Here is a 23,234-nt window from a genome sequence, read left to right as displayed (position 1 = left end):
TTGGCAGCTGAGAAGCGGGAGGCTGCGGTGGATACAGCAGGGTGCGGTCTGGGGCCACGGAGGCGGGCGGCGGCGGCAGGGCTGCCCTGTCGGCAGGAGATGATCTCGGGACGGCGGGAGGCAGGAGGGCCGGCGGCTGGATCACGGCGTGCTGCCGCTGGGAGCTTGTAGGCTGGGCTGGGGTGGGTGGTGGTGCGGCGGGCAGGAACGACGCTGCCGGAGCGGCGGTGCCGGGAGACGGGGCTGGAGCAGCGGCAGGCACGGAGGGGGCTGCAGTCATCCGTGCAGACGCTGCGGCACCAGCAGCAAGTGGCTCGCAGGGCTGGGGCGCTCCGCGTTCCAGCGCGAGCGATGGTGTGCCGGGATCGGGGGATTGCGCAGGGACGCCGGCAGGGACGGGAGTAGACATAGACGTCTGTGCTGCCGCGGGGCCGGGGGACAGCTCGGGGCGTGCTGTGTGCGCTTGAACGGTAGGGTGAGGGAGCAGGGTTCCCGCGGCAACGTGTACCGGGGGCACCGGGGGCCCCAGCGCGGTCGTGACAGGCGCTGTCGGTACTGGTGGTTCGGGAGCGGCAGGAGACTGTGAAGACGCAGCAGCGACGGACGCGGATGGGCTATCAGCTACCACCGGCACCGTGTCGGTGGCGGCAAGGGGGACCTGGGGGGCTGGAAGAAGGGTCGCCGCTTGGCTTTGCGGGGGGCCGGCTATAATGGCAGCCATGGCCATAACCGGCGCGGCTGGGGGAGCGGTAGCACCCGTAGCTAGCAGGGGGGTGGCCGCCGCCCCCGCCGGGGTATCGCCGGGGGGCGGGGCCACGAATATGCCAGCAGTGGGGGGTGGGGTAACAATGACGGCAGCAGCGGGGGGGCACGTGGGGGCAGGGGCAAGGGGCGGGGTCGCGGAGACGCTGGCGGACGGGGTGATAGAAGCGAGGGGCGGGGCCGCGAAGACGCTGGAACCGAGGGCGGGAGCCGGGACAGCGGGGATGAGCGGGATGGCGGGGGCGGGGATGGTGGGAGGGGCCGTAGGGTCCGGTGGGGTGGCTGGGGCCGGGGCAACGGGTGCCGGGACCGCGAGCGCGGGGGGCGGGGCGGCGCGAGTCAGCCGGACCGCGGGTACTGGAGCCGCGGGGTCCGGCGGAGAGGCGGGGGCCGTGCCCCATTGCAGGCTCGCGGCGGCAAGGGGCGGGCTCGCAGCAGGAGCCGGGCTCGCAGCAGGAGCCGGGCTCGCAGCAGGAGCCGGGCTCGCAGCAGGAGCCGGGCTCGCAGCAGGAGCCGGGCTCGCAGCAGGAGCCGGGCTCGCAGCAGGAGCCGGGCTCGCAGCAGGAGCCGGGCTCGCCGGGGTGACTGCTGCGGGCGGCGCCTTCGCAGCAAACAGCTCCACCAGCGCTCTGCAAGCTGGGAGCAGCTGCGCGGCAGCCATATCCCGGTAGGAAATATTATTAAAGAGCTTAACCCCAACTGTGTCCCAGAAGTCTCTTGTAAAGACGGCTGAACGGTCAGCATTTGGGAAATTAATCAGAGTCCATTCTAAGAGGTTTTTTAGCTCCTGTTTAGGTAATTGTCTTGAACTAGAGCTTAGTAAATGCTTAAGTTGCTTATAGAGATCTCTGTCATGGGCAGAGTGCATTTGTCCCATTATCAGACCAGTATGATACTCACTTAGATGTCGTAGGAGCAGTGTCCTTGCTCAGGGGTCCGTCGTGGGGGGCTGGCCAGGCACTCCACTCGGCGCTCAGGACGCTGCTTTTGGGTCCTCTCTCAGAGCTCCGGTTTTAGGCGTCGCGTGGCAACGGCTTTCCGTGCTCAGGACCTCACGGGTGGGTCACACTAAGAGCTCCAGTGCGGGCGGTGCTGAGCACTACTCGCCTGTGCTCGGGGTACGCGGCAGGGTCCCTCCTTAGAGCTCCGGTCGGCACTGCTTAGCAGCGTGTCCGTGCTCGAGGGGTGCCACGGCAAACTTCCTCACAGAGCTCCAGGTAGCCGCTGCGCAGCAGTGGCCGCCTGTGCTCGAGGACTGCCAGGCAATTCCCTCCAAGAGCTCCAGGTAATACCCGTGCTCGAGGGCTGCCTCGGCAGAATTATAGAGCTCCGGCTTTTACGATGCGCAGCAACGGTATGCCGTGCTCACGACACGTTCTAGGTGGCTATAACTGGTCTTTTAGTTACCGTCCATGGAGAAGTCTCCCACAGATGGAGAAAGCTGAACCGAGCCTTCAATCACGTTGTGCGCCAGACTGAAGGTTCTTGGGGGGTTCGGCAATCACGATGGGCGCCAGACTGTAGGTGCAAGGGGGTTCGCTCGGGACGCTCGGTGCGGGTTCGGACGGTGGGATGGTGACGGAGACGGGTGGTGACGAGAGATCTCTGTAGTCAGGTCTTGGAACATGCGGTTTATTGCAAAGGGCGTGGGTACAGGGGCACTGCTTAGAGCTGCAGCTGGCAGCTCTGAGCAGGCCCAAGAGAGCAAGAGAGTAAGCGGGTAAGCAAAGAGAGAATAGTAAGAGTCTACAGTAAGAGTCTACAGTAAGAGTGTATAGTAAGAGAGTCTAGTAAGAGAGAGAGCATGAATGTAGTAAAAAGGTGTGTGAAGTCCTGGTTACAATACAATAAATCATCTTCTGTACTGAATATTCTAATTGTCACTAACCAATCTAATACAAGATACAAATCCTATAGCATTTACATACAGCCTATAAGAGTTCTTATATTACCATAGAGTGTTACATCTTAACTCCTAAAAACTACTCTTTGGACCCCTTCTGCTGAGCTAGTAGGGTCTGCTCTGACCCTTGGACCTGCCTGCAAGCAGAGGGTATTGTTCAATCAAGAGGGGATTACATTCAGTCGGCCATACCATTGTTTTCCAGTTGTTCAGTAACTAAGACTTGGTATCTCAAAGGTGGCTTTCATTTCGATGTCGCTTATAGTTTTCATATTCCCAAAATCTTTTGTCAGGCAATCATATTTATAAGGTTTTCCTGTTTCATCTTCCCCAACACACCTAGTTCTAATCAGTTTGCCCAGGGATAGGGCATCTTTCCAAACAGCTCGGCACGAACATCACCTAGAAAACAATAGCATTGCTAAAATGCGGGGACAAAAGCCTAAAAATCTCTGCTGGCTGCAGAAACAAAAGGGGGTGGTTTTGTTAAAGCTAAGTCTGTTGGGGACCCATCTTTCTGTGGAACTTTGATGCTGTGTTGCCTTTCTCATCGAGAAAATCTCCCCAAAGAAATGATCCCAGCCTTTGCACTCGGGGGCAGTGGGACATCGGGGCTTTGGGGCTGAAGAGGGGAATGGGAAATGAAGGCAGCTTTTCGCTGCCTTGCTGGACAACCTGCTCCCAAAGATGTGTAGGGTAAAGCAGTGTCCAGCTCATGGGTCATTCTGTGGACTGACCTGTGCCAGTCTAGGCCAGCAGCTCCAGCGAGGGCCTCGTCAAAGACAGGCAGCGACAGATCTCGTTGCACTCCACGTGTTGATCATTAAAAAAGTAGTAAATTCCTTTCTTCCCAAAGTTGGAGCGTGAGACATCTTTGCTATTGAGGGAATGAATCTGGGGATCCGTGAGGTAGATGAGGCCTTTCCCATTACCCGTCACCCAGCCTGTGGAAGAAATGGTACATTTTGATATCAAACACTGCAGCCTTTGTATTACCACACTCAGGACTCTCTGCCTGGCACTGCCCTCGCTCTCTTCGTGTCACCTCAGTGATTCCCAGTTTCCACATACGACAGCAAAAGCAGAACCCAATGAGACACACAACGAATTTTAATGAAGTGAATACCCCAAAGGTACCTGTGGGCTAAAAGTTGAGTGTGAAAGGCATAAACTTCACTGTCATACACACCTTGAAGGTCGACGACAACGTCAGTTCCGTTGGAGAACTCGTAGGAGAAGTGGCCATAAGCCAGACCGTACTCCGTGGCTTTGTACTCATTCTTCACTACCTTGGTGTTGTTGGACAGCTTCACGAACTCCCCGAGGATGTAGGGCTCCACACTCACACACCCTTTTATAGTTCTGTCTTCCAGTATCTGAAACGAGACAGCCTCACCACTGCTATAATTGACTCAAGACACCCTTTGCCATCAGGTCCTTGGAACAGCTTACGAGACAGTTCTTACCAGGAGTACTGCAGAGGGGATATAAAAGAGCTGGGTAGGGACCTTCTGCTCATACAGCCTCTTGTTGAACTCTGTCACGTAGTACTGGGCAGTCATTTGTCGCTCCACATCACTGAAATGATGGAGGAGTCCTTTTTCTTCTTTATATTCCTTCCCAACATACCTAAGCAAAAGGAGAAGTGTCAGGAGCACGGTTTGCTCTGGATGCTGTGATACAGAAGCATCATTGCAAAGCAGAGCTTGGCTGCTCGGAAGTAAATCCACCTGCATTTAAAATGGCTGGGATTAAAATTAGGTGGGGTTTTTTTCTTTTATATCTCATAGAGGTGAAAAATTATCAATCAAACCCTGGGATGGGGGTTTCATAACACTGGTATGTTTAAACTCAACTCTTCTTGACTCTGAAGGGAGACCTGACTCAGAGGTATTAAAATACTGTTCTCCACCCATACTAATTCATAAGCTCCTTCAGGTAATGATCTGAACTCTGCAATTAGCTGTTAGAAGACTACAATAGAGCAGCTTTTTACTTCCCAGAAATTAAAAAGTAGAGTTACATGGAGTGCTGGGAAAGACTGCCAAAATGTCCAACACATTTGGGAAAGCCATAAAATATTCTTGCAACAGCAAATCTTACCAGACAGTTTTTATCCATATTTACACAGAAGCAGCATTGATAAACATTTTGTTTCGGGAATCTGTTTGGTCCATACCTTCCCAGGCTTTCTTCTTGGTGCAGGAAGTGTATCCAAAAGGCACTTCTCTGCTTGCCTTCCTTGGCCACTTTCAGGTAGTCCCCGATGAACACGGCTGTCTCCTGGCCTGTCCACAGCCCAGATTTCTTGGAGTATTTCAGAAGAAGAGCAGCTACAAAAAAAGAAAACACCACAGGTAAAAGGGAGAAATCCACAGGACCGCACTGAGCCTGTGCTGAGGGCTGGCTGTTATTTATGATTAACCTAAAGATCATTATCTTAAACAGACAGTTTTCAGGGATGCCATGTGGAATCTAAACTTAAGTAATGGGGTAGAAAGCAATAAAAAATTAAATCCTAATAAATGTTGACTAAAATATTGTGTTAAAAAGCCTGAGCCAAGCTTGTTCTCTGTGGAGGCACATGTTGCTGTGTGACAACTTACAGTACGCTTTGTGAAGCTCTTTGGCCCTAAAAATCCCAGTAGGCATCAGTCTCTGGACAAGCCAATTATGCTCCACCCCTGCCAGGAGCCGCTTGTAGTCCTCATCCCTCAGAAACCGAGCGTCCAGGATCTCTTCCTTCGTTCTCCCCGGTGTGAAGGCAAAACCACTTCCCCGTGGGATCGAACATTCAGGGGAGCTCATGGGCATCTGTGCTGATTTGATCCATGAACTCAGAGAGGAACTGGATTGTCTCTTGCTGCTCACTATGTCCTGAGACTTCTCTTCATCTTCTTCTGTAGTGGCACAGTCGAAGTGCTTGGTTGTGGATATCTTTCCCTGAGGGGGCAAAGCTGTTGGCACACTGGGAGTTGCTTCATGCTTTGGAGCCAATGCTGTAGGGTAATTGCTGACTAAGTCTCCAACACTGACGAACTCAAATTCAGCGTCATCTATTGTTTCTGCCTGGGTGTCAACTTGAGGCACTTGGAGAGATCTGTTCCCCAGCACAGCAGACTTCCTCATCCAGTCACACACAGAGGAGTCACTGCCTGGTTTTGGCTCTATGTTTGTTGATGGTACAAAAGTGCCCCCGTTGTGGGGTGGATGTGCCTCAAACGAGAGATCCTCAGTGCTATCTGCAGGTTCTCCTGGGTGGACCCACTCAAAGTGACCGACACGTCCCTCCCTGCTGCTGTCCTTGGTCCTGCAGCTCAGCTCCACATAGGAAAAGGGCTTATCCTCCTTTTGCCCTGTAGGAACGGCGTAAGAGATGGAGAGGGAAGGAAAGTCACTGTTCGAGCCCTTTGCTTTCTTTTCTGAAGAGCTCCCTCCACAGCGTCTTCCCTCCTGCAGCTCTTCTCCACAGAGAGACTCTTTCTCCACCATCCCCCCAGCCTGAGGAGCACACCCCTCTAAGGAATGCTGAGGAGACCCCCCACAGCCATGGAGGGGCTCCCGAGGAGCAGGACGCCAGGCTGTGGGAGGCGGCGAGCACAAGGGCGCGTCCTGACTGTTTCCATCAGATTCTGTGGTGCAGCACCGCTCCTCCACCGAGCCCTTCTCCCCTTGCTCCCCGTCCCTGGGAGACTCTCTGTTGCTATTACAATTTAGCTCCTCCCAGCTGGAAGAGTAACTGGATTTAGATAGCTTGCACCAAGAGCTCTCAGAAGTAGTGCTCCTGTTTTGCGTTCTGCCGAAAACATCATTTTCACTGTTTATTGCAATTTCTAATGGCTCAACCTCTTCTTCAAAGGAAATTTTCATCACACCAGAGCCAATGTCTTGATTTCTCCGGCCACCGAGGCCCTCTGATCTGCTTCCTGCTGTTGGTGAGTTCAGGATTTTCACAGCACCTCTCCTCTGGTGACTTGTGTCTTCAGTAGTACACACAGTGTCCATGGCTTTGGTCTCTGTTCTTAAGGTTGTGATACAAGCTCCCACCTGGATTTGTCCTGGCATGGTTTTATGAATTCTGCAAGTTTTTTCGAACACTTGGCACACTGACAGGTGATGCTGGGAATGCTTGGCAAGGATATTCTCAAAGCTGGTCTCCCCTTGCAGGACGGGTTTTTGTACCGAGTCTTTGTAACTGTCTGGGACGTAAGACCTGGCGTCGGAATTTGGGAAGCTTTGCACTCGCAGGCACTTCTTCACGGCTGTGATCAGAGACATGATCTCCTTGGCAAGCATCCCTTTACCTTCCTCCTCTGGAAACAAGGTGCTGTAGGAGTGCAGTTTTCCCAGGGCTTCCCTGCACAGCTGAGTAACCTCACGGAGCTCCTGGCTCTCTCCGTAGAGCCATCGGTGCACGGTGGCGAGGCAGAAGGCAGCTTTAATGAAACTGTGCAGCTCCTGCTTGCTGGTAATGGCACTCTGCTCCTCCTTGGTGAGGAGCCCAATCTCGAAGGATTCTTTGGCTTCGGACAAGTAGAACTCTCTCTTTTCCGGGGGACAGTCCTTGGAGTGACTGTAGGACAGCAGACACATCCCACGGATGTTCTGGGAGGGGATCAAAGAGGAATGAAGGAATCAAAACCATGTTTCTTTCCCTTACACAATTTGAAGCAAAGGTTGGCTCTAATTTCCTGCTGCTACGTTTCCTGGAGGAAATAACCTTCGTCTTTTTTGCGTTTGAAATACAGCTGTAGTTCTAGGAGAAGCAGCATTCCTGGGGCTTGAAAGCCCATCCTCACTCTGTGGACAGCTTTCCACCCCTCTGCTTACCTCCCCATTGCAGTTCAAAGCAATGTATACCCCATATAACCAACCAAACCCTCAACACAGACATGATGCCCTGCGTGAGACGCTGTTTGAAAGCCATGTCAGAGCCAAATTTAGCAGCCTGGACTCCTCCCCTGCACAAATCCCACTTCCAGAGGGAAGAGTAACACTCACCACGGCCGTGAGGACAAACAGGGGGGTGTACTGGCTGTAGGCTGCTGCCAGCTTGCAGGCCTCAGCAGCCGATAACAAGCGATGGCTGAACTCCCGCAGGAGGCTCTGGTGAAATAAAAAAAAAAAGAAAACATGAGGGAAAACCTCAGCTTAAGGACTTTATTTCCAAATATATGGGGTCTGGTAGGCTGGAACAATCACATCTTAAACAACAGCCCGGTCTGTTTCTGCAGGAACCGTTTTGCTCAGGTTTACCGTGGACACGTCACTTTTTACTCCATAAATATCCTAAATACATACACTCTATAAAATACTCTTAATATGTTCTTTTTCCTGAAGCCAGGCATTGTCCCATCTAGGTGCTAATTAACTTTCTCACTGGGAGCAACGGAAGTTTCTTCAGCCTTCTCAGCACAGGAGAAGAAATGTGTGGGTGAATTTGAGACCACCTGAAGAATCCACACACACAAACCCCAAACCGAGTCTCACCAGGTTAATGTCAGCATTGGTTTTAAAACGTGCATAATCCTGCTCATTCATGGAAGAATAGATGTCTGCCATAATACCCAAGGAAGTGGCAATTCCCTGAAAGAGAAATTCAAAATTTTCATAGTGTATTTTGAATTTTACTGCTCTGAATAAAGTAGGTCCTGTGTAGAACATACCAGAAAAACAAGCAAGCAAACACACAAACAAGATCCAAAGAGAAGCATGGCTAAGAAATTCAGGGATGTCATCTTGGTATGGTTTTATTAATTTCATCTGGCAGAAAGTGTAATCTGGAAGACTTGATGCCACCTAAGGGGCTGCCTGGCTAAATAATTAAGAAAACCAGGAAGTAAATGTGTGCTTTCACAAAATTCACTGCAGAATTCCTTGCTCCCGCTGAAATGGAGAGCACAGAAATGATCTGAGCTTGAGGTCAAGCTTTAAGACGTGCCAGAGGAGAGGTGACAAGGTCTGGGTTTGTGGGATATCCTTTGCTGGGGTCCAATTACAAACACTCTCCAAGCATCACCCGAGGACTTGCCAGGCTTAGGCTCACATTCCTGTTTAGCTATGGACACATGGTGTGACTGCTGCTTCATCTCCAGTGGGAAGATTAGTGCTGCCCAGCCTCACACAAAGGTGTTAAGGACAGGCACGGTGCCCGTGTGAGGTGTCCAGGTCCTGCAGGGCCAGGGAAATCCATCACCCACCAGAGACAGCGCACAGCAGCTCCACAAACAGACGTGCTTGGGGAAAAAAATTTCGTTCTGATCCTAAGAAATAGCTAAAATCTGTGGCTGCACTCTGGAATTAGTCTGTCCTTGTCAGAGGCACCAGAGGCATCCTCAGGGATGGCTCACTTCAGATGGTTCTGCTTAATGAGAAGTAGTGCTTTCATCCCCCTGCAGGAAAAAAGGTGTGGGTCAGGCCGTGCATGCACGCGGAAACAACGCGGAATACAGACTTTGTGCTGCCTGTTAACCCTGGCTGAGGTGTGTAATCGAAGCACTGTTGTTGAACGAAACAAAAGCTAAGCTGGAGTGATTACTGGATTGGCAGAGACAGAGTGGAGAGGAAATGCTACCTTTTTATCTGGCTGAGGAAGTTTGAAGTATCCAACGACTGAAGCCCAGATCAACTCTGCTGCCTCATACCACATCCCTGAAATAAATCAGACAACAGGCACTGAGCAGGTGACTGCCAAGGATGGCTTTCCATAGCTTATTTTACACGTCAGGTCCTCAGAACAGGATAAAACCACACCATGGCATGTTGTGCTCCAATGACACTGACCAGTTATCAGTTTCCTTTAGCTTTTGGCTGTGCATACACACCCATTTTATCCTCATAAAGACTTCAGCTCCACAGTCATGGAAGATTTAGTGTTTCAAACTAATGAAGTTTCAAAAAATGAAGGCTCTTGCCTCAAGTGCCAAACCCTGAATACCAAAGTCCATCATACTGAAAATCAGGGATATTCCTGTCTTGAGAGAGGAAATTGCTGGGATGTCCCTGTGATCAACTACCGCCTGCCTCTGGGAACAGTGCATTTGGGACAAGTGTTAGCAAACATGGAGTGGCACAGGGAAAAAGGGAACATTTCAGACTGCTCCTTGGCTTCAGATGAGATTAGCAATAAAATGATAATTCCTGCAACGTGTTTGCTTGGTACATGGCTCCAGGCCCTTGCTGCAAAGAGATGGGTGTGCAACTCATCTTCTGTGACTGTTTTGTGGGTATAGGGTGTTTACAGCATGCCAAAATTCTGACACATGCCCAGTGCAACATTTTTAAGGAAAAAAAACCAGGAGGAAACCTTGAGTGGAAGCTTTTGGACAAGAGCATTACCAAGCTTTTGCAGAATCTGTCCCCTGATTTGTAAGCAGACTGCCTGAACAAGAATCCGATCGCTCTCCTCAGCGTATCGCCAGGTTCCTGCAGAAAGAGTGGGAAAACTCGGCACAGAACGAAAAATCTTCCTGTCATTCTAAGCCTCCAAGGGTAACTCCAATCCCAGCAAACTGCCAGGATTCTTCTCTTTGCATGGAGGCCCTTTCCATATGAGAATCTCAGCTTCTCATGGAAAACAAACCAACAGAACCCTGAACTTCCTCAATTTTCACAGTTGTAGAGAAACCTGAATAGACCCACTAAAGAAACCCTGAGGAAAGGAAAATAAAACGTATAGAATAAAGTATTAATTTAGTCTGTAAGATCAGTGGAAATCTGGAGCATGAACATTACTCCAACAATCTGGACTTTTGAGGCGACAGAGTTGTCTTAGCTTTCTAGATCAGTCACCTGCTTGAAATTGCTCCACAGGTTAAACTTCTCCATCCAGAATATTTTCCCACCCAAGTGAAGATATACAAGGATCAATTACAGAAATTTCAAAAACAAAGTCATGCTTCCACATTTTAGGAGAGAATGGTGAAGGAAAGAGAAGTGTGATGTAAGGAGTCATTACTGGGGTTGGTTTGGCTTTATTTGAGGCTGGTGTAACTGTTAAAATTAGGATAAAATCCCACCAAAATAGCAAGTGTGAAATTGGAAAAGAGATCTATACGCACCCGTTGCTCCATTGTCACTAATCAGGCTGCTTAGGATATATTCAGCTTTTAAAAGTTTGCCTGAATGAAAATTAAAGAAAAAAAAGGATAGAAAATGAACATTAAAACATATTTTGGCATGATGTGAATAAAAATACTCATCAGGTATCACCTGCACATAGAACTGCTGCTGTCTATAGCCAGAAATGCACATGCCCCACCTTCTGTAATATATGGTTGCACAGTAACTGAAATTATGAACATATCTCTTTTATTTTACACATTATACATTCCTGGAAGAGCGCTGGGATTCCCAGTTCTTATTTCCCTCCCAGAAGAAAGTAGTCTAGCCTGCTTCCTTCAGCAGCAATGCTGCTGGATTCTGTACCAAGGAAACATGGGCTTTGGAAACATATTTTGGTCTGATTGGGGAGTGGCTTGACATCCCACTATGGAAAACACAGCCACAGGAAGACACGTTAAAAATCCTTCAGGTGCTGTTCATGTTACAGGAATGATGGAATTTTTATTTTTTTTTATCCTGGAGGAGTTGTAATCTGCATTGTTTGCATAGTCAAGTGGCCCCACTGAAAAATAAAAAGCAGCTGGGACAGCGTAGAGAAAATGCCAGGATTCTAATTTCCTTTTTCAAGGCCCTTGGTCAGGAGTACAGCAATTCAGATATCCCTGTTTGAAACCAGCAGGGAAGATTTGTTAAGGAACAAAGGCTCCAATTAGTATTTTCCACACCCTTTCACAATTTTCTCTCCTGCATTTGGCTCTGAAACCCTTTATACCGGCCCCTTTGTGCTAGTGAGAGGAGCCGGGAGGGCTCAAGGGGGCTGGGAGCGGGAAGTGCGTTTGGAAAGATGGCACCGTGAGCGTGTCACGCCCAGCGAGGGACACGGTGTCCTGTCCCGAGTCAAGCAGCTGCTAATGGGGCTGGAGCTGCGGAAGCAGAGCAGTACCTGCGTTGACGGCGAGGCGAGCCTGGCGGATGAGCACCTGCGGGCTGATGGGAGCGCCGGGATGCAGCCTGTGCAGCGCCTTGGCGATCCGCAGGAGCCTGCTGGAGGCGTCAATCCAGTACAGGAAGCGGTCGATCAGGAACACCACTGCGGTGGCCGTGGCGCAGTCCTTCACCAGGATGGAGGCTTTCAGATAAGCCTGAAAAAAACACAGGCGGCCTCAGGAAAGCTCACCTCCAGCGGCTCAGAGAGCTGGAGAATGTTCAGCCTCAGTGACTCTATTCCTCACCCTATTTTCATTTGTAGGATAGGGAGGGGGCAGCTGTTTATTTTGCTTGAGCCATAGATATCATTCCTGATTTTTTTTTTTTTTTTTTTTTTTTTTTGGGGGGGGGGGGCCAATTTTTTTTAATTGTCTGATATTTGAACTGCAGAATTTGGTGGTCTGCTAATGAATTTAAGTCATGCCCAGCAGCAATTAGTTTAAAAGGGGAGTGTGAGACTGGGAAGGCTGGAAGTCATCACTGTAGCCATGGTCCCATTCGGAGCTCAGGCCATCCACTCCTTTGTACACCACAAACAGGCAAACAGGCCAGGAATCCAGTGTTTCTCCCCTGCGGGCCATCCTTAATGACTACTAAGTCTCAATGAACTGTTCTGGATTCCCACAGCAGTTGAGCCATCACACCCACAGGAGGAACAGTCGGAATTCCTGAGGTCCTTGCCGTTACCAGGACAGGAGGCCAGCAAAGACAGCCATAGGAGACACACAGCCTGATCACAGGTGCACAAGTCCACGTGGACCTGGGGACATTTGCCAAAAACCCATCACTTCCCATGCTGGCCAGGGCCTGGTATTCCTGCCCAATGGAGGGAGGAGGTGCTCCACACACTGACACCCGGGAGATTACTTTTCCAGAGACTGCCAAGAAATCTTTGTCCAGGCATCAAGTAGCTCCCTCTGACGTGTGCAGGAAGAAGCCCATGTCAATCTGGGGAAGAGCCTATGGCACAAAGGCCGGCTTGCAGCACCGATCCCAAGCATTTCCCAGCTTGTTTGCACTTCAGCAAGGCAGATTTGTACAGATTTCCTTTTTTCCTTTTTCTTTTTTTTTTTTTTTTCTCCCCTTTCCTCAACCCGAGTTGGATTTTCTAAGATGATGGCACTTGAAAAGGATTCCTGGAGCCCCGGCAGGCACAACTCCGCTTGTGCCGGCCAACAATGGAGGAATCCCCCTCTCCAAGCACCTGTAAACTGACACTGCAAACCAGCCATTCCAAATGCTCATCAACAGGCCATATATTTAAGCACAGAGCATCGCCTAATCTATTTTTTTTTTCCTCCCCTTCTTCCTTTAATAGATCGGAGCACAAAAGCCTGAGAGAGGGTGACCTACCAAACAAAAGGGCCTTTGAGTTCCTAGGAAAAGTAGACTTGGAGGAGGATGGAAGGAATCCAAGTGGCCCTATTATTTCCACTTGCACTAATTAGACATTTTTCTGTCAGCTATTGAGCACTGCTGAGAGGCCAAACTCACTGAATTCATTTCTAAAGTGTTTACAGAAGTTTGCATCTGTTTGTGTCTCTTCAGGAGGAAAATAAGCACTTCAATAGCATTGTGGAAAATCTAAACGAAGCATCCTATTCTGAAGGGCTTGGCAGTCTTGCAGCTGCATAATTTAACTCCCCCGCTCAATGCCGAAACCTCTTGTGTCCCTCTCCAAACCCAAATGGACACAACATGTAGAAAAGTCAAGCCAGGGGGAGAAACGGGGCTATTTTTTTTGGGAGGCAGGGCCGCATGCTGTGTGGCACACAGCGACGTGGTTCCGTGTCAGCCTTTGCAGCAACGTGCCCCCCGTTCCGAGCAGGACACCGAGAAATTAATACCCGCTCCTTTCATTCCTTGCCAACTCGTGTGGCTGGCAAATTCCTCAGCACCTCCAGTGAGGGCACCGGCAGGCTGGGCACGCACCCAAGCTGGGAGCCTCCCCGAAACGCCACTCCGAGATGAACCAGGGCAGCAGCTCCCTGTCACCCAGCCCAGAGCCAGGGAAACCCCTCTGGCTCCCAGGATGTCTCAGCCTGCTCCATCACAAGCAGACAGTGGCAGCCTACACAGATTTACTCAGTTTCTCTATCGCTTTAGGCGCATCCAGAGAGGGAGAGAGAGAGAGAGAGAAAGAGCGAGGTACGCGCGCACTTTGTTTTCACATCTGTGCCCACGATGTGAAATGGATCCGCCTAATTGAGTTTATGACACAAAGGGAACCTCGCGGCTGGGAAGTGGAATCAGGTGGTGGGAGAATTAAATTTGCACCAGATTTCTATACACGGACCATTGGGGGAAATGCAAAGCAGCCTTTAGTGAAGGGGTTGCGCCTTAATGGCGCTGAGTGGGAGGGTGTGCGGTTCGCATGGCTCCCTGCATTAGCGGGCTTAGCTCCTCCGCGCGCCGGGGCTGAAGTTTGGGTCCCAGCTTTGGGTTCAAAGCCACGACGCCTCCTTTGCATTGACAATGGGGGCCGCTCCCAAGAGAGGGGAGAAGCTCAGAACTGGGGCCATCTGGCACTAGGACGGGCAGGAAAGCGTCAAAGGGAAATTATTGGTGCATAGTAAATGAGGATGAGGAAGAGGGGAAGGAAATAGGGGAAAATCTTTATGTGGCAGCTGATGTAAGAGGAATTACAAGCCCAAATAAATGAAATATTGATTTAATCCACTCTCTCGGCCCTCTTTATAAAGCCAAGATCCCAGAGGCAAGCCCTCCTCCATAGCCTGCGGGCTCAGGAGGATCCCCTTTGGAAAAGCGCCTCTACAAACAGCGTGATTAAAAGCAGAGGAAAGAAAAATTTAATTTTCAGTGTCCCCACAGTTTTGTGGATGCTCTGGACTGCCGTGTTTGCTGATATCCACTTGTCTCAGACTGGTTCAGTCCTAGTTTCATTTGTAACTGCAGCCGAGGTTTAAAATCTTTTTAAAAAGCCACCAAACTAAGAGCAGCCGGCAAAGAATTTCTAATTCCGTGCACAAGGCAGGACTGTCAGAGGCACGCACGTACTTCCAGGTGCTTCAGTTCTGTCCCAAGAGCTGCTCCTAGTTAGCACTCCACTGAACCCTAACAAATTGCCCGGTTTTCTTTCCCCCTGTCAGATTAAACACAGAGCCACAGCCCCGATGGATTGGGCTGGAGCCTTTCCCCCTCTTACCCCACGCGCCGTCAGCAAAGCCAGTCTTTCCCAGAGACCAAAGCTGCTGTCACCGCGCGGGACTTCTCTATCAATCGCTGCCTTTCAGCTGGCAATCAGAGCCCACTCCGCAAATAGCAGGGAATTAAGCCTCCCACCACCTCGGTGACGGGCAGAAGAAAGCATGTCTGGAGGTACAGACTGAAACACGGGACAGTCACACAGTGAATTGCTGCAGACTGAGGAGCAGCTCCTGGACACTTCCCTCTTGGCTCAGAGCGGACGAGAATCCCCCCCCGAACCTGTTAATTACCTCAAGTTATTCATCCTGCAGGCAACGGAGAGTTGGGAATTTAATGGCAGCAGCACTAGGTCCATTAGGAGCAGTTCAAAACACCACAGATCGGGGCAGCTTTTACAACCAACCTGATCTTGCTTCACCAACTGAGGAAATCCTGGAGTGGGAGTAACTCCTGTTTTCCTCAAGAAAATAGAACAGCAGCATTTTGTGATGAGGACAGAAAGAGAACTCCTTAGAGTGCCCAGGAAGCTGCTTGAAGGGTGGGTTCCTGGGGGGGCGTCATGTATCCAACAGGGTAGCAGGGATTTGGGGGACCACAGCCATCTGCAGGAGCTCCTGCTCTTGATCAGTACCAAAGATAGAGAGGTGCCACAATCATTTGGTGGCCCTCGTTTGTTCTAGACCACTTATAAACTATTGTGGCCCATTAAAAGGGGATATTTTAATACTTAAAAATAGCAAAATGCCAGCGACAGGACCCCCCTCCTAGGGAGCAGCAGCAAGACCATTATCAACACCTAAAAATCCAAGAGTCTCTTCCCTAAATCTGTGTCATCACATCAATCCACTTGAGAAAACACAGTCTCAGAAATACAACATTTAAAGCTGTAAATACTGCAGGAAGCTGCCTCTGACAGGAGTAAATCCTACCCATGAGCAAAGCAAAGCGACAGTCCTACACAAACCCAGGATCCAGCTTCCTCTTTTGATTTTTTTATGGTCCACATAAATTCTGCTGTAGTTTTCCCACACAGGCAGCAGAAGACAGAGTGCTCTGCAGCACCAGGGCAGTCACCCTGGACAGCTAAAGCTCTCCTGCCTGCACCTAATCTCTGTCACTTCTCACTTACAAAGCCTGCGGGAGGCTGGGGTGTCGCGATTCCCTCCTGGTTTGAATTCATCCCTCACATCACTCTCCGTTTCACTGGGATCACCCAAGAAGAGCTCTTAGGAGGCAGGTAGCAAAAGGTCAGCCTCAACAGCCGAGATCCCAGGGCTACGATTTAGGGCTTTAATTCTCCTGTTACCACACCGACAGTTAGAAGGAGGAGAAAACGAAATCCTCAGGCCCCCGCTTTAGTTCTTTTTCAAAGGCTCCCAGCTCTTAAGTGCCACACACACACCTACGGCAGTTAGGGCATGTCCCTTGGAAGGGTTTCCTTAATGGCAGTCCATCAGCACCTAATTAGCCAAGGCCCAGCCAAGGGCTGCAGGGCCTTATTTTCCACTCTTTTCAATATTCCCATCAAATGCCATGAGATCCCGTGCTGGCAGGGCCAGGATCCGTGCTCCCCCATCCACAGCAGGGAGCACAGAGCCAGCCTGCACAGCTCCCTACAGAGGGACCAGAGTAGCCCCACTCTTGGAGGCTTTTCCTTTTGTATTCCCATTGCACCCATCCCAGCAGATCCTGATCCATGACTGAATGCAGGAATTGCTGACAGGTATGATTAAAATAAAGTAAAGCCCCACATCATCACTATGGGTTTGCAAACAGGAAAAAAAAAAAAGAAGAAAAAAAGATTTTAAATATTAACGTAGCATGAATCATCCCACAAGAGAACTATGTCTGTGCACAGAGTTGTCCTTCAACTAAAGCCACAGCAGGTTCTGTGGGATCAAAGCCTCCGTGGACATGGGCATGTTGCCCTCTATTGGCTGCTCACCGAGCTTTAGGCTAATTCCATCCCTTGGGATAGTAAAGATCTGCAGGCAGGGCACCCCTGGCAGCCTCCCTTTGGGATCTGCAGCCCCATTCCGAACCCCACAGTGCACGTGGTATTTAGAGAGGAAAAATAATCCCTCGTTCTTTATCCCTGCCAGCAAGGATGCTGTGACAGTTTTGGTTTTGCTTTGCCTTGTTAAAAACTAAAATCCCAGTGTCTCCCAGTTTGGCTTTGGATACAGATGTTGGCTACCACCCTTCGAGCCTTAGTGCACATTCCCACCACGGGGGCTGCAGGATGGGCTTGGATTGCTAGCTGAAACCTGCTAGGAAAACGAGGAAAACGGTGTCTTGGGCTTGTTGAACTGTAGTGGCCTTTGGGTGGTGAATCCCGGCAGGAAAAAGAAAAAAAAAAACCCTAAAATCTAAACCAAGCCCTGCACCTTCTATGGGATGCAGAGAGGCACCGAGCATCCCCCAGCAAAGACGAAGGAAAGCACTTAAAGAAGCTGCAGGTGCAGGTGGCTTCGCCTTCCCGATGCGCCGAAGGAGCGCAGAGCCGCCGGCAACGCGGATCCCACTTTTTTAAAGTGCAGCAACACCGAGGCAAACCCTTGGAGCCACAGCCTAATCCGCTTACTCCCTGTGCCGGTCTCATGGAGCTTTTCAGCCCCCTCCCAGGGCGAGGCATCCTCACGGAGAGCCCCGGTAGCCAGCGCTGCCTCCTGCAACACCACCAGTGTGTTATGGTAATGAAGTGCCTTTCATTCATGGATCTCAAAGCACTTTTTAAATGTAATGAATTACGGTTTATGAGCTTATTCTAAGCATGGCAAATTAAAATAAACAGAGAAAAAATTTTAAAGGGTTTTTTTTTTCCCCCTGAACAATAAATCGACAAAGACTTAATTTTTTTTTGTCCTTCAGGGAATTAAATTATCCTTCTGTCCCTCATGCCAAAAAAAAAAAAAAAAAAAAAAAGAAAGAAAAAAAGTTGCTCAGACTTTTATCTTTCCTCATCATACTGTAATCACTTCTCTTCAGCCTCATTTCCCCCCCAGCTTTTTATTCAAAGAACTGAGGCAGCCTTTGCTCTGCCTTGAAATTTTATTTAAAATAAAAAAGAGGGGGGAGAAGGAATGGATGAAGGGGAAAAAAATCCCTTTTCCTGACTAATACTAATAATACAGGTCAAGATGTCAGTCTATCTACAATTAAATTGAAAACAAAAAAGGTTTTCCCTTTTTCCCATGGTACAATAGCGCTGGAATATAAATTACCGATGAAGATGAAATAATACTTCAAAGCACATGGGGAAAGGCAGCACAACGTTTACAAAGTATTTTCCACCGCAGGATGAAACATTGGAGACAACGGCAACCAATGGACTTCAGGGGGAGTGGGTGAATAGTCCAAAACTAGCATGGAGGAGGATTTTAGGTCCCTATAGTCTCTGACCCCACGATAGGCTTTGTTTAACAAGGGCAGCTGCAGTTATCAACAGATGTTTCAGCAATAAATAATTGGTATCATCCCAGAAAAGATCCATCTACCTGGGGAGAGGGCATAATGCCGCAAACACTGCTCCACTATTACAGCCACATTAATCTCCCATCTAGCCAGGTCTCTCGGGGAGTTTGCTGCAGGTGTTTATCCCGGGAGGGAGCACACAAACGCTCCAAAGTTAGAGAGCTGCGCTGGGATTGTAAAGGAGGTCAACCTCCGCCATAAATTTCTGTCTGAGGCCACACACACCAAAGGGAGAAAGAAAATAAATACCCGAGAGCAGCCACTCCCCGCCCTCCCCGGGGAAATTCAGGAGCCTTGCGACGTGGGGACGCTGGGGCTCCCACTTCCCAGCCCCGCAGTTCGCTTTGCTGAGCTTCTTGTTGCTCCATGCTGTTCAAAGGAATCAAAGTTGTTCCCAAAGGAAACCTGCTGCCCTCACTGAGGCAGAGCTCTCTGGGGCAGGTGAGATCTCCTGGCCACCTTGGAATTAACAACAGGCAGGAATGGGGACGGTATTGGCTTCAGACATGCACCATGGGAATAAAAAACCCCACGAAATTCACAAACCTCATCTTTATTCCTGTCCTGGCAAAGGGATAGCCCTTAGCCCAGATACTACATTTACCATGGAAAAAAGGTGTCTTCTATTAGGCACATGTCTGACATGTCTCTAGGAAAATCAGAAAAGCAAAAAAGAAATCCACATTTCTTGCCACTTTCTAATCTTTAATCTTAATCACTTTACGGGGTGGGATCCCCAAGGACCTTTGGGATTCTGCAACTCCTTACACAGCCAACAATCCTTTACTCACAGGAGAAATCACATTGAATCCTTGCCTTTCCTGCCTAGATTTTGGCCAGCTGTGGTCCTCAAAGGGATTCTGTCATGTAATTTTATTGAAAAAAGAAGAGCAGGTGATGAATTGTGCAAGCTCTTACTACAGTGAGTGATCCTGATGACCCGCTTGCAGCATGGAATTAAACAAGGCACGGCATTCTTGTCAAATTCATAGGCTTTTTAAAGAACATGATGTGAACACTTGGCATTTTAGTGTTATTCTAATGCCAGTCCTTGAGAGAAGAGGGGAGCACTACCTTAGTGGAAACAGAACCAGAATTGCCCTGCGAAACCCCCCAAGCACCTCAGCAGGACACTTTACACCACAGGTGTGTTGAACTTCATACCAGCAAGTCAGGGAGCCTGGTGCTGATCATATCTTGCAGGTTTGTTTTGTCTTCTGGGCCAAGGTCTTGTTTGTATTGCCACCTCTCCGGCACAAAGGGCCACTTCATTTCCTTTGCCTCCTCCAGAAGGCTCCTCACATCCTCAGGAAGCAGAGCTGAAAGGGTCAAAGAGCAGGTGAGGATATTGCAGGAGGTTCAGCCGCAGCACTCACGACACCAATCTCTCAAAAAGGCCTTCTCCCAGTTGCTCCCAGCTCTTAGCCCTTGTCACCAGCCTCGTGGGGAGGGAAGGGGAGCTGGCCTGCCATCCGTTCCCCTTGGCTGCACTGCCCTCCAGGTAAATGGGAGCCTTCAGCCATTAAAAAGGCTTTTAGCAGGAAGTCGGTGGCTGCCTGGGCGTGAAGAGCCGCTCCAGAAGAGGCAGGAGGAAACCTGTTCCCCTGTGTGAGGAGAGGACAGCGGGGTCAACAGCACAGAAGATCTGTCCCTCCTGCTCAGGTGACAGTGGCAGAGCCATCCCAGAAAGCCACTTCCAACCCGGGAGATAAACCTGAACCATAGACAGCAGTTAGACAGAAATCTAAGGGGTTATAAAGAATAATGAAAATTGAGCAGTTTCTCCCTCCCTGTTCCCTCTCCATACTCATCCTAAGCCACGCCATCAGCTTCGGTTGGATCTCCAACCTGACCCAGCTGAGGATGCAACTGCTAGGAGCACACAGCCAGAGATTTGGGCTTGGATCTCTCCCTTCTGTTCAGCCACAGTCCACATTTCATTTTCCTTGCAACAGGGGTGATGTGGATGTGCTGTGCCGTGCTAACCACTCGGCTGGGCAGCCTCTCTGGCCAATAAAAGTGGATTAACAAGGATTATTGACCAGATGGGGTTAATGGTGATCATCAGCTGCAGATCTGGCCCCTTCTGGCCATTAATCCCCCGAAAAGCCCCTGCTCAGAGACCATCATTGCTTTAACGAGGCAACGCAATAAATGCATTACTACATATTTTTAATCAATCCTGTATGCAGGGACGGTAGAAAATGAACTTCATCAAAAGGATATTACATGCTCGTATTGCAGCACATTCACCAGTACGGTTTTCTTAGGAAAAAACAGGAAGTTGGATATTTAGGGCGCTCTTCCAAAAAGTCAAGTTTACAATGCTACTGCTTTTTCCAACCCACGTTTTCTCACTTGTTGCTGTCCCAAAGAAACATGGGGTTTGGAAATCTTCCCGTTACACATCCTGGCTGAACGTGAAGCCCGGTTTCCTTATCCTCTTGAAGTGGTGCCTGAAGGGGCTCAGCCCTCCGTGCTGGCAAGGTGGCCAAGTGCCAGACCTAATGGGGAGAGGAGGTCGTGCTCTCACCCTCACACCTGTCACCAGAAAATCAGTGCTGGAGCAGACATATCCACCTCATCACAGGGATATTCATCTCATCACAAGGAACACAAAACTATGGACAGAAGGACTTATCTCCCATGTAGAAAGACTGAACTTCCTAAGTCTTTTCCTAAGGAAGATCCAGCTCCAAGGACAAGAGTTTAACCCTTGTAACAGAGAGCTGTTCTTATCGCTGGCAATATAAACTCATTAATTAAAGAAGGTTGAATGGGCACAGAAGTGGACTGGAATGATTTCTAGCCTAAAAAAGAAATAAAGAAGAAATCCAGACCCACCCAACACCCATTCTGCCCCCTGAAGTCAGATAAGGATGTGCTCCTCCTCTCCCCTCTCCCCACCATTTCGATGGATTTGGCTTTCAGTCCTTCCTGCACCACGTCTGAAAAAGCCGGGGGGAACAAAGGCAGCCCCGAGGGCGCTGGGAGGGTCCCCCCGAAGCCGAGAGCCGCCGACCTGCAGGGCTCTGCCTTCCCCGGGCAGAGAGCCCCAGCAGTTATTAATGTCGCTGTCACCACCCCGCTGCTGGGTATTTCTCTTTCAGCTGATGGGAACACGGCCCTCGGAAAAGCCCGAGCAGCACTTCAGGCTCTGATCGCCCATTTCCTGAAGCAGTTTACCTGAAGGACCGTGTCTAATCGAGTGATTATAAGGGCACTGATTTACCTTATCTGGAACTAAACTGATTATTTCTCATACTTTGTGGTATTTAATAGGAGAAAAGAAGGGAGGAGGATGAGGGGTGGAAAAGCGCTACCTGATTAGGAGTTCAAGAGCCTATTCTGCAGAGCCATAATAAAACTTAAAAGAATTTGTGACGAGGAAACAAAGTACCCTTTGTTGGAAACAAAAGGAGAGGGGAGAAAAATCTTCCAGTATCCATAACAGAAACCTACACGCCACCCTCCAGCGCAAACAGACTTAGGTGCTTCAGAAAAAGGCAGCTGACCTCCCAGCAAGAACAAGGATGGTCGGAAAAACATATTCTCAACGGCTCCGCGCCCCGGGACAAACAAAGGGTTTTAAGGATCACATTAACGTTGCGGCCGAGCCACTCAAGCAAGGCAAAACTAAACATTATTAACATCAAACTGGAAAACGGGCAGTGCCGCAGATGTGTCACGCAAAGGGAAACCTTAATTCCGCTGGAATTAAGAAATAATAAATTCTCCTTTCACAGCGCCACGGCGATACCGAAATAGCTGCTGGTTTCCAGCAGGTAACGCCAGCATTAAAACAAATGAGGAATCCTTTTATTACAGCTCTCGCTAAACACTGCTTCCTTTCCTGGTTATTTATTCCAGCCTTTAGCCAGCATGGGTTTTCCTTTCAAGAGGGATATTGGAAGGTTTGTTGTTTTTTTTTTTTTTTCCCCTTGGACACCACTTACAGAGGTCACACACATTTTACAAGATAAAGATTCAGGCAATGAGGTCTTTAATATATGAGGAGAAGCTGACAAACAGAGAGGACCCTCCCCCAGTTCCTATGAAAGGAGAGGAAATATGTGCCCTTATTCAGAAGTTGCATCCTTTTTTTTCCTTTCTCTCTCTCTTTTTTTTTAATAACTGAAATTTATGTGCATCAGCAAACTTTTGGGCATTGTTCTTCCCAAACTAAACTGTTCCTTACAGCCTCATGTTTACTGAAGCCTAAAATTAGAACTGACAGCAATTCACTGCAACAAAGTGGACTTCTTTCCCTGCCTGCCTGTAGCCCGCATCCCATTCATGGCCTCGAAATCCAGGCATCTCTTGACACTCATCTGCCCGGAGAAGAAAAATAGGGCAGGGCTGAGGGCTGGCTGAGGGCTGGCTGAGGGCTGGCTGAGGGCTGGCTGAGGGCTGGAGTCCTGCCACCGCTCCTGGGGAGAGCTCACCTTGGCACCGCCGGTATTCCCGCTCCTCTCCCTCGCCCGTGCCGGCCTCTGCCGCCAGGAGCGTGTCCAGAGCTCGCTCGCACTCCTGCAGCAGCACGGCCACGGCGCTTTGATTATTCATGAGGGCTGATCCCACTCGGCTGTGAATTGGGTGTCCCCGGGTGCCCGGTGATCAATTACTTAGGAGAAGACACGGGGTCCAAATGAAAAGGATCCCTTCAAGGCTGAGGTACCTGGCAAACAAAGGAGGGGGAAAATGATTAACTAAAGTATCATCAATTATCTGAAAGGCTCAAGCAGGGGGAAATAATAGGGGAAATACATGAAAATACATGACAGCCTCGGAGGACTTTATTAGAGGAGTGTGTGAAATCACTGCAGGGTCCTGGTGACAGTGTGTGAGGGGAACATCTCCGAGGTGCCAGGGAGGC

The 23,234-nt window shown here is 49.7% G+C and overlaps 1 protein-coding gene across 1 annotated transcript; it reads right to left on the bottom strand.

Annotated features, from left to right (window-relative positions):
• Positions 1 to 2,272: 2,272 nt before the first annotated feature.
• ALPK1 (alpha kinase 1) lies at positions 2,273 to 22,924 on the bottom strand (the record flags this gene model as incomplete). Its single annotated transcript, XM_082282485.1, has 14 exons — positions 2,273 to 2,379; positions 3,403 to 3,609; positions 3,855 to 4,041; positions 4,132 to 4,294; positions 4,845 to 4,998; positions 5,272 to 7,270; positions 7,667 to 7,771; positions 8,156 to 8,251; positions 9,240 to 9,316; positions 10,004 to 10,090; positions 10,726 to 10,785; positions 11,673 to 11,871; positions 19,523 to 19,677; positions 22,804 to 22,924. 13 exons carry the CDS (start codon positions 22,922 to 22,924, stop codon positions 3,413 to 3,415), a joined length of 3,600 nt encoding a protein of 1,199 aa, XP_082138611.1. The 3' UTR covers positions 2,273 to 2,379; positions 3,403 to 3,412.
• Between the last annotated feature and the right edge of the window lie 310 nt (positions 22,925 to 23,234).

The sequence above is a fragment of the Coloeus monedula genome (genome assembly GCF_965178545.1).
Source record: "Coloeus monedula genome assembly, chromosome: 5".
NCBI lineage: Eukaryota > Metazoa > Chordata > Aves > Passeriformes > Corvidae > Coloeus > Coloeus monedula.
This window is presented reverse-complemented; position numbering and strand designations above follow the sequence as displayed.